General features: G+C 33.9%; 1 protein-coding gene across 2 annotated transcripts in view; it reads right to left on the reverse strand.

Moving 5' to 3' along the window:
- Positions 1-5,162: 5,162 nt before the first annotated feature.
- SH3BGRL (SH3 domain binding glutamate-rich protein like) overlaps positions 5,163-12,248 on the reverse strand; it is a 129,724-nt gene continuing 122,638 nt past the window's right edge. For both annotated transcript variants that reach the window (XM_011944124.1, XM_011944123.1), the window contains one exon: positions 5,163-6,517. In XM_011944124.1, coding sequence (XP_011799514.1) covers positions 6,485-6,517 — 33 coding nt within the window. In that variant the 3' untranslated portion in view covers positions 5,163-6,484. The remainder of the gene's footprint in view (positions 6,518-12,248) is intronic.

Raw genomic sequence — 12,248 nt, forward strand, 5'->3', positions numbered from 1 at the left:
AAAATATTTGTAACTATGCATCTGACAAAGGTGTAATATCTAGAATCTCTAAGGAACTGAAACAAATCAAGAAGCAAAAACGAAATAGCCCCATTTACAAAATGGTCAAAGGACATGAGCAGACACTTCCCAAAAGAAGACTATTTAAAGCAGCTATTAAATACATGAAAACATTCACAACACCACTAATCATCAAAGATCTGCAAATCAAAACGACAGTGAGATACCATCTCACACCAGTTAATATGGCTATTATTAAAAAGTCAAAAAATAACAGATGCTGCCTAGGCTTGTGGTGAAAAGGAAATGCTGGTGGGAATTGTAAATTAGTTGGTGGGAATGTCAATTAGTTCAGCCACTGTGGAAAGCCATTTTGAGGTTTCTTAAACAACTTGAAACAGAACTAGTATTCAAACCAGCAATTGCATTACTGGATATACATCTAAAAGAAAATATATCATTCTGCAAAAAAGACACATGCAGTCATATGTTCGTTGCAGCATTATTAACAATAGCAAAGAAAGGAAATCAACCTAGATGCCCTTCAACAGTGGCCTAGATTTAAGAAAATGTGGTACATATAGACCCTGGAATACTACACAGTCATAAAAATAATTAAATCATGTCCTTTGCAGAAACATGGATGCAGCTTGAGGCCATCATTCTAAGTGACCTAACACAGGAACAGAAAACCAAATATCACATGTTCTCACTTATAAGTGGGAGCTAAACACTGAGTATACAAGGACACAAAGTTGATAACAACAGACACTGAGGACTAGTAGGAGAGAATAGTGAAAGTGGGTTGTTAGTTAAAAAACTAATTGTTGTGTACTATACTCACTCCCTGAGTGACAGAATAATTCCTTAAGCAAACTCAGTTAATATGCATTTTACCCATGTGACAAATGGGTAAAGCACATGTAGCTCCTGAACCTACTTTAAAAGTAAAAAAAAAAAAAAAAAAAAAAGGAAAACCTTTTAGGTAAAACCAACTTAATACATGTGGAAAACATATATGTTCAACTAATATTTCACTTATGGGTAAAAGATTGACATGAGTAAATAAATAAATTGGGAACAAGACAAGGATTTATGCTCTAGAAACTTACTTTCAACATTGTAATCGAGGTTCTAACCAGGCCAGTGAGGCAAGAAATACAAAGTATCCAGATCAGAAAGGAAGTAAAAGTTTCTTCCTTTGCAGATGACAGGATTTTGTACTAATATATAAAATATCTTAAAGAATCCACAAGAAAACCTATGAGAAGTAATAAACCAATTCAACAATGTTGCAAGTTACAAAATGAAAGGGCGGATCACGAGGTCAGGAGATCGAGACCATCCTGGCTAACACGGTGAAACCCCGTCTCTACTAAAAATACAAAAACTAGCCGGGCGAGGTGGCGGGCGCCTGTAGTCCCAGCTACTCGGGAGGCTGAGGCGAGAGAATGGCATAAACCCAGGAGGCGGAGCTTGCAGTGAGCTGAGATCCGGCCACTGCACTCCAGCCTGGGTGACAAAGCCAGACTCTGTTTCAAAAAAAAAAAAAAAAAAATGAAAATACAAACATCATATGTAAATACAGTGATCACGTGCATTTATGGACACTGGATAGATATGAAGAAATCTAAATTAATATTAATAAAACAATTCTACTTAGAATAGTAGCAAAAAGAATAAAATGTTTAGAAATAAATTTAACAAAAAAAGGTGAAGTATAAACTCTGCAAACTAAAAACCATTGCTGAAAGCAACTTAAAAAGATGCAATTAAATGGAAAGGCATCCATGCTTATTAATTAAAAGAGTTAATATTGTAAAGAAGACACTGCTTCCCATGTTCAACCAAAGATTCAACAGAATCTCTATCAAAATCCCAGCTGGGTTTTTTGCAGATACTGACGTGCTGATCCTATGAGTCATACAGAAATGCAAGGCATGCCAAAGAAAAAAAAGAATTTAAAAAGAGAGAACAAAATTGGATGACTCACACTTCCAAGTTTCAAAATGCACTACACAGCTACAGAAATCAAAACTGTGTGGAACTGACAAAGGTACACATAGAGTACACTGACATACAGACCATAGAAAGAGAACCGAATGCCCCGAAATATACCTTTACACGCAGTATTATTTACAATAGACAAGTTACGGAATCAACATAAGTGTCCATCAATGGATGAATGGATAAACAAAATATAATATATGTGTGTGTGTGTGTGTGTATGTATGTTCTTTATAAAAGCATATATAAAGGAACATATATATGTTCTTATGTTCTTTATATATGTTCTTCTTATGTTCTTTATATATGTTCCTTTATATATGTTTCTTTATATGTGTTTTTTATATAACATTTCCATTGTGTATGTGCGTGTATATTTTATGTGTATTACAAATACAACATGGTCTCACTTATATGTGGAATATAAAACAATGTTGGTTAGCAGAGGCTGGGTGGGGTGGAATAGAGTGATGTTGGTCAAACAGTAAAAAGCTGCATCTGAACAGTAGGAATAAAGCAAAGTTAAGGATATATTAATTAGTTTGATGAAATCATTTCACACTGTGCATACATACACATATATAATATATACTATACATAATGGCATCACACTATTTGTAGTTGCAATTATAATTTTTTAAAATCATTAAAGTATCAAATATATAACTACATATTTACGATTATCTTATTTTTGACAAAGCTGTCAGGAAAATTTAATGGGGAAAGTGTGGTCATTTCAGCAAATGGTGCTTGGACAACTGAATGAACTTAAATCCCTATCCCATATCATATACAAAAAGTAACTCAAAATAGATCACAGACATAAGTGCACAAAGTAAAACTATTAAATGAAAACAGAGAAGTAAATCTTTACGATCTTGGATGAGACAATGTTTCCTTAGCAAAAACAAGACAGTAAAAGTAAAACATAAGCAACAACAACAACAAAATGACGAATTTGTCAAAATTTTTAACTTACATACTTCAAAGCATACCCTCAAGAAAATAAAAAGACAACCCATAAAATGGTCAAACATAACAGACTTGTAATCAGAATATATAAGGAACTGTTAAAATTGAACATTAAAAATACAAATAACCCAACTTAAAGATGATCACAGGATCTGAAAAGACATTTCTCCAAAGAAGATACACAAATGGCCATAATCACATAAAGAGATGCTCAACATATTTAGCCATCAGAGAAATGTAAGTCACAACTACAATGAGAAACCACTTTATAGCCATTAGCATGACTGTAATCAAAAGGATAAATAACAACAAGCATTGGCTAGAAATTGGGGAAATCAGAACAATACTCATACACTGTTGGTGGGAATGTAAAATAGTGAAGCCAACTTGGAAAAGTCTCACGTTCCTCAAATTGTTAAATACAGAACAATCATGTAACTCTTCTACATATATATCCAAAAGACACAAAAACAGGTGTTCAAACAAATTTGTACACCGATGTTCATAGCAGCATTATGCATAATGCCAAAAAGTGAAAACGACTCAAATGTCCATCAACTGATTAGTGGGCACACCCAATGTGCTTTTTATCCATACAATGGAATGCTATTCAATAAAATATGTGAAGTACTAATGCATGCTACAACATGGATGAAGCTCAAAACTGTGGTAACTAGAAGACACAAACCACAAAAGACCACATATTGTATGATTTTAGTTATATAAAATGTCTAGAATAGGTAAATCCACAGAGACAGAAAGTAAGTTGGTGTTTGTATAGTGCTGAGGGAGTGGGGGATGGGGAGTGACTGCTATTGGGTAGAGTTTACTTGTTGGGTGATGAAACATTCCAAACTTAAATTGTAGTGATGGGTGCACAATTCTGGGAATATACTAAAAGCCACCGCCTTATACACTTTAAATGAGCAAAGTTTATAGTATGTGAATTGTATCTTAGTAAAGATGTTAAAAAGACAATTGTGTGAAAATAGGAATTACGGTAACACTATAGTACTGTTTACAAAGAATTTCAAAATTTTGTTTGCTAAATAAAGGAAGGTGATAATAGATAGAGGAGAAGAATGATGGATGGGAGCAGAAGACTAGAAGGTTCAAATTAATCAAATATGAGTGTTTCTTAATCAATTTTGTTGGAATTCTTCAAAAGAAAAGAAATACGTATTTTACAGTAAAAGATTAGACCAATGTCAACCTTTCAATATTTTTCAGCATCCATACCTGGGTAATAAAATCCATGTGAATCCTCATTTTTCCTTTTGCTGAATGAATGGAATATGTGCAATGAAATCTGACTTCACTAAAATTTTCTGTAAACTTTCCCAAGCAAGTAATTAACAACTTCTGTTTTAAAATTCTGTTTACCCCTACACTCAGATTCCCAAAGAAATGTTGACATTTAACAATGCAATCGACATCCAATTTGCATTGTTTGGTCAAAATGAAAATTTTCCTGAGGGTCAAATATTCCCAAGAACAAACCAGCTCAATAATTGAACATAACAAATAAGCAAGTCTGATTTACAAACAGAAACAATCTGAATGAAATATAACAAGTAGCAAAGGTTATATTTTCCAGCCAAATATTTTGAAAGATTTTTTAAAATAAAATTCACCTTAATATTCAGAATTTCACTTGCATTTTTGTATCTACGAAACATATTTCTCAGCTGACAAAATGAAATATTTCAATTTAGGAAGACTCAATTCAACTTTTTACTTTAAATATACTATGTTAATTTTAAGTTATATAAACATGGCAAAAAAAATCTATTTTTAAAGAATGCCTGTTTGCCACTGTTGACTTATTTGACATTAGAATAAAAGTTAAAATGACCACATAAAATATTGCAAGTATCATCAGCAACATTTAATAAAGCTTAGGAGAAAATATTGACTAATTTTTTTTTTGCATTTTCTGGAGTGTATTACAAAGCACCCTGTTTTCTCTAGAGTTCTTTATACCATATTTTTGTAAACCCAATGAAATTGTTCATTTGATCCCACGTGTATTGTGAGTCCCAAAAAAATATAGAAAACGAAAAACTGGAATTGAATTCAAATAGTTTTCTTTCTATTATTTTCTCTTTTTGCATTCCCAACCCTCTATAAAAAGATATTACTCATCTAAAATTACTATTATATAAACTCCAAGAACACATAAGTTATGTTTTTAAAAGTACTGAGTTTATTTTAAAGCATAGCATCAAGTTTGAATCTCATGAAACAAAGCCATCTCTTCATTATGTGTTGATTTTGGCAAAAAGAACAGACCAGCATACAATAGATAATATATAATAACGTACTTTAAAGTAAGAGGTGTTTGCTTTTGGTAATAAAGTAGTAGGAAACTTACTATATAAATCTGTGCAGTTATTAAGGCCATATTTCTTGTCTTTTTGAAGTCTTCAGACTTAATATTTTAAAAGTTGCCCTTTTTATTTGATACTTCTACTTTTTGCTGGAATAGAGGCACAGAAAATATTCTCACTGCTGAGACTAATACACTCATACAATACACGGCTAAACTGAAATTAAAAGGTAAGATATCTTAGGAATAGTAGCATTTACGATTGTGAGTTGTTTTAAACGGGCAGCACTACTAAGATTTGTTTTAGCAAAAACTCAAGGGAAACCAATCTTGGGAAATGATCGCCAACCTGTTCAACCTGTTTTATAAGAGCTATTTAAAAGTCTAATCTCTTTGCTAGAGAATGCCGTTTTAAACTTACTTGGCATCCCACTTTCATGATATACATATGCATATTTCACTGAGGGAAGGAACTTGGATATATCATTCCATCATAGCTGTGTAGTTAAACAAGGAAATTGTCCACTGAATGAATCTATTGCTTTTGTGTGTGTAGAAAGATATCTATTCTGATCACTGAAATGTGCAATGAAAGGCTACATTTAGAAGCTCGGAAAATCTGTGGTTCAATACGTAGAAGTTTCATCTACAAAAGAATGGGAATGTTATAATTACCATAGGAAATTACAATGTTTAACATATCATAAACATTACCTGCAAGTACTTTTTAATCACAATAATATAGCATCAAAAAGGTACATATTCTTGTTGACCAAAATTAATAAGGCAACTTAGGAATGAAAGATAGGTTATTTCTCTTTCTCCTTTTTAATGTAGAGATGCAGATACACTTAAGTTGCCATAATAATGGCAAAAAAGTAGGGAAGGGTGTTTCTTTGTAAAATCAATGGTGTACACAGGATGCCTTGGCAGGTAACAACACTATTTCTATAATATCTACTTACTAATATAATTTTATGTTAATATCCCATTCTCCTCACTATAATGTTCAAATTTTAATTTCATATTCGTTTTGAATGTTTGCATGTGAAAACACCAACTAATCTATTATTTCAACAATTAAGCCTATTTCTTTTGAAGCAAAGCTGATTCTGCTATTTTAAAAAAGCAATGGAGATTCATTTTTCAGGATGTTTAAAGCACCGTGCTTAAGGTTCATGCTTGCTGCTTTGCTTGCACTTCTGCTTCCTGAAATGAAAAACAAACAAAAAAAGATAAGTTTAAACATCATAAAGTAGACATGCATGTGTATTTTAGTTAGACTACATTAGTTCCAACTACTAAGAATATACAAAAGCCCCCAGAAGAGATTTCCTAAAAAATTCTCAGTAGAAAAACTATATAATATGAACAGATTTCTGGAAACAGATATACTAAAAGACTACCTAATCATTCCTAATGATTTGGAATACTTCCATGAAAGCAAGTGATATACAGTTATAATTGATATTTTACTTAAAATAGTCAGCTAGTTTTCTTTTCGTGTGATTTTTCCTGAAAATTGAGTATATAAAAACATGGTCACTTAAGTTTAAAATTAGTTGAATTTTGGTTAATTAAGGTTTAAATTACTTAGAAAATGTGCTATCCATTAAAATATTGTAGTTTTCATGTTTTATGATAGTATACACACCAAAAACTCAGGTTGTCTTCCTTCTCCTCTGGATAGTGAGGTACTCACCTCTAGCATAGAAACTCTGACCTACATGTGTGCTGTGATGCTCAACATAATACTTGACATAAAATAAACTTCAAGGAAAGTTTGTTGAACTAAAGATGAGTGGCAAGACTGATTCCAGAAAAGGAAATATCAGACTTAAGTTGTCAAAATCAAGTGTGCTAGACAACATCATTCTAAACACCTGTCACTAAATCAATACTTGACAGTCTCAGGAGGACTGATACTGTACAAATGAGTCCCAGTATTACACCCAAAAGAAGGGAGAAAAGCTAAAAGAGACACTAGATTTTTACCCCAAAAAAAGGCAAAAGTAAAGGAAAGAAGAAAATATGAAACGACACCAAAATTCATTCTTCATATCCTTTAAAAAAGTAATGAAATATACTACTGACTCATTGATATGGCTTGGCTCTGTGTCCCCACTGAAATCCCATGGTTTGGCTCTGTGTCCCCACTGAAATCTCATGTCAAATTGCAATTGCCAGTGTTGGAGGAGCAGCCTGCTGGGAGGGCATTTGATCATGAGGGTGGTTTCTAATGGTTCAGCACGATCTTCCTACTACTGCTTGTCTAAAGTGTGTAGCACCTCTCCCTCTCTCTCCTGCCACCATGTGAGGACGTGCTTCCTTCCCCTTCACTCTTTGCCATGATTGTAAGTTTACTGAGGCTTCCCGAGCCATGGCTCCTGTACAGTCTTTCTTTCTTCCTTTCTCTCTCTTTCTCTCTCTCTCTCTCTCTCTCTCTCTTTCTTTCTTTCTCTTCTTTAGTTTTTCAAAATACCAACCTTTTCTTTCATTTTGTATTGTTTTCTTCATTTCCATTTGTAACTAGTATTTTGGATTAATACTAGTTACACGTATAGGGAAAGAAGTTCATTTCCCTAAAGTGACACACTGTCAATCTTTCCTATAATTTATCATAAATTCTGCAGCTCTAAGTTATCATTTTTAATGGGAGAAATCACTAGCATAAAAATCCAAAACAAAATTCATTTCAAAATTCTTTATAATTTGTCTTTAGAATACATCAAAGTTATAGTAAATTATTTACCTTTCTAATCATATTTTAATAACAAATATGTGGATTTATCTGAACTCTTTATTAGTGCCTAAAAGGAAATTGTCAGTATTTATAGAATGTGTCATCTAATCAAACAGAGAGCTTTAGGAGCAAGCATATGATGTTCTCTTCTCTGTATTCCCAATGTAAACATCATTCCATAAAGGGACTGGTTTTAAATCAGATAATCCTGGGCTAAAATTTCAGTTTTACTACTAAATCATTATATATCATTGGACAAATTACTTAAATTATCCTCTCTAAAGTGCCTCTAATTACATCTATCCTAAAGGGATGGTGGAAAGATAAAATGAGATGTACCTGACGTGCCTATCTCAGTGCTTGTCCCATTATAAGCATCTATCCTTCTTTTCTGCTTTTCCCCTCTCTCTCTATTATTGTTTATTATTATTATTATTATTATTATTATTATTATTTTGCCTAGCAACTAACATCAATACCACAGCTAAGTTTATGAACATGCAGTCTCTCTTGGAGACGTAGTAAAAATAGGATGAATTCAGTATAAATAGGATTGCTTCAAATCTCACACCAGGGACAGACTCCATAGCTCCTCCCTGGAGCAATTTAATTCAACTAAAGCTAACAAGGACATTTCTCGGACCCATACCCTTTATTCTTTCAACATAAGTGAACATGCCTTTGCCAACAGAGTCATTTTCCTTTCAGCACAAGCATCACCAAATATTTGTTTTGTAGTAAAAATATCAGTGATCTTATTTTATATCTCAAAACTATCATCTCCACTTTAAAGTAAGAAATACCAGTACTAAGAAAGGTTTCATATTGACAAAATTGAGTAAATCATAGTAAACAAATACATACTTTGTTTTAAACAATCAAATATAAAAAAGAATACAACAATTATTGGTCTTACACAGAAGGATTCTTTGCTTTATGGAAATATTTGACACAGAGTACTTTTCAATATTAAGTTCTCCAGTGCATTGGTTTTCAGTCATTTTTTAAATGTAAAGAGTATGTTTGATAATTATTTAAAAGTAGAGAATAGGAGACAATGCATATTAACTACCTTTCAGTCTCTTTTTTTGTCCTATCTATACATTTCAAATGTAACTAGAATATTAACCATATTTACAAAATAATTATGTAGCTCATTTACATATATGTTTTAACAAACTTTCATTTTCTTCATGACAGCCCAAGTTCATTCATTATATAAATGATTTTTGTTGACACTATCGTTGGATACTTAACTAGTCTCTAAAGTTCAGAATTAGACACAGTATAATACTTTGATTCATGTTTTATCCATAAAGTTCATTCGATGCATGAATTAATTTGGTTGAACCTCTTGTTAAATATGTTAAGTATTTAACTTGTTTTCAAAGTTTTAAGATTATAAGGAACACTCTGATTCACGTTTTCATCCATGAAGCTTTTTCCACGTATAGAATTATTTCACTTGATTATAACACCCAATGTGAAGCCACTGGGTGAAGGAGTACCAATATTTTTGAGATTTTTTTTTTTTTTTTGAGGCGGAGTCTTGCTCTGTCACCCAGGCTGGAGTGCAGTGGCCGGATCTCAGCTCACTGCAAGCTCCGCCTCCCGGGTTTACGCCATTCTCCTGCCTCAGCCTCCGGAGTAGCTGGGACTACAGGCGCCCGCCACCTCGCCCGGCTAGTTTTTTGTATTTTTTAGTGGAGACGGGGTTTCACCGTGTTAGCCAGGATGGTCTCGATCTCCTGACCTCGTGATCCGCCCGTCTCGGCCTCCCAAAGTGCTGGGATTACAGGCTTGAGCCACCGCGCCCGGCCATAACTTTTATTATCAATTCACTTTTTCAATGTGGGTTAACTGGTTGTCTTTCTTATTTAGTATACTTTCTGCTCATCTGGTTCTTTGTTGAAGGCTTATTGTCCTGTTAAAGGAGAAGACTCTAGAAATTGAGCTTAGGTATAAAAAAAAAATCATTCTGACATGAAATGGATCACTTCTAGTCTTGGAAAAACCTATTAAATACCAAAATTAAAAATCTCCCTATCACCAATACACCCTTCATGTTCACTGTCAATACCACACCTATTCTTGTTAACCCAATCTATCAGCTCCCTCTTGCCCATCCTTCATAACATTCACTATTCTTTTACTCTATTACTACCCCAAGGCTTAAGCAATGATGGAAGAAACATGATAACCAAGATGTCTAGCTTCCTATGGGCTCATCAATTCTAACTACTGCTGGGCTCTGCTTAGCTGTTTTTTATTATTACTATTATATATGATCTTAGCCTATTCCCTAGCCAATTTTCAACTAAATCCATTCAATTCTCCTCAGGGATCTAATGTTTCAAATTTCTCCTCATTCCTTGCAGATAAATTTTCCTGCTGCCTTGTACTTTCAAATGGGACCTTTCCTAACCTTCCTATACATTAAAATTTCTCTTTACTTTTATCCTTTTCTCCTAATTCCATCCATTCTAAGAACATCACATGCTCTTTCCAAGGCTAACTTCTTCCCTGGATTACTGACTTTTCTATTTCCTCCATGACCTTTGTTTCATTTCCCAAGCACCAAGGCTAGCTTTAATCCTGCTCAGTTCTTTACAGGCACAAGCAACTCATTAATTCCTAAATCCTGTAACACGTTTTGTTTTGTTTTTTGTTTGTTTGTTTTTTGGTGAGGGGGGTGGCTCCTAAATCCACCTTTTCCTTTCCACAACTGCTGTCCCATTTCAGGCCCTCTCAATCACTTTTCTGAACTCTTAGGGTATCCTCTAATGGGTCAGTGTATTTCTAACTCTTAATTTCTCCAATATTTTACAATCCATACAGCTGCCAAATTTATTTTCTTAAGACATAGATTAAATCGCATCTTGTTTTTTAACTTTTATTTTAGGTTCTGGGGTATATGTGCAGATTTGTTATGAAAATGGACAAAAGCTGGAAGCATTCCCCTTGAAAACTGGAATAAGACAAGGATGCCTTTTCTCACCACTCTTATTCAACACAGAATTCAAAGTCCTCGCTATAGCAATCAGGCAAGAGAAGTAAACCACATCTTAAAACACAGAGATGGTTATATAGTTATCTCTCCCCATTTCCCATCATGGTTTTTGGACACCTAGAGGATAAAGCTGAAACTACCTAACATGGCAATCATAATCTCACCCCAACATACATAGCCAATCTCGCCTCCTAATACAGCCTCCTCTATTTAATATGTCTTATTCTGGAGCCATGCTGTACTACATTCTGCTCCGTGAACCCGCCATCATGTGCAGCGACATCCCAATGGAATGATTTCTGTAACTGTTTCTGTGAGTGATGCCTTAGTGTTCCGTCAATATTTTGGAATCCCCAACAGCTTAAATACTACTCCCTCCATGAAATCATCCCCATCCTCTGAGTAGGAATGTATTATTATTTCCTCTGGACTCCTACAGCACGTTATTCACACAAATCTTATAAAATTTACCACAAATTGTCTTTAATTATATTATTTGCAGTCTTATTTTTTTTGTAATTATTGTATACATGTCCTTCACTAGGTAATTAGCACTTTGAATGTAGGAACTAGGCAGTATTCTCTGTACTTGCCTTACTATTAATATCCAGTTAATGCTTGACACTCAACAAATACTTTTTGAATGAAGAAATTAATGAATTAATTCTAATTTTATTGAAAAAGGAGTCATCAGCCGCAGAAAATAGACTATCTGTTATTTCATACTTCCTCTAATCATCACTGAACTCAATGACAACTTGGGTCTTACTAACTTATTTTTTTCCATAAGCTATTGGAGTACAGGTGGTATTTAGTTACATGAGTAAGTTATTTAGTGGTGATTTGTCAGATTTTGGTGCACCCATCACCCGAGCAGTATACACTGCACCATATTTGTAGTCTTTTATGCCTCACCCCCTCCCACACTTCCCCCCAAGTCCCCAAAGTCCACTGTATCATTCTTATGTCTTTGCATCCTCATAGCTTAGCTTCCACATATCAGTGAGAACATACAATGTTCGGTTTTCTATTCCTGACTTACTTCACTTGGAATAATAGTCTCCAATTTCATCCAGGTCACTGCAAATGCTGTTAATTCATTCCTTTTTATGGCTGCACAATATTCCATCACACACACACACACACACACACACAGACACACACACACACACACACACATATATATA

The sequence above is a fragment of the Colobus angolensis genome, unplaced genomic scaffold (assembly GCF_000951035.1).
Source record: "Colobus angolensis palliatus isolate OR3802 unplaced genomic scaffold, Cang.pa_1.0 Scaffold227, whole genome shotgun sequence".
NCBI classification, from domain to species: Eukaryota; Metazoa; Chordata; class Mammalia; order Primates; family Cercopithecidae; genus Colobus; species Colobus angolensis.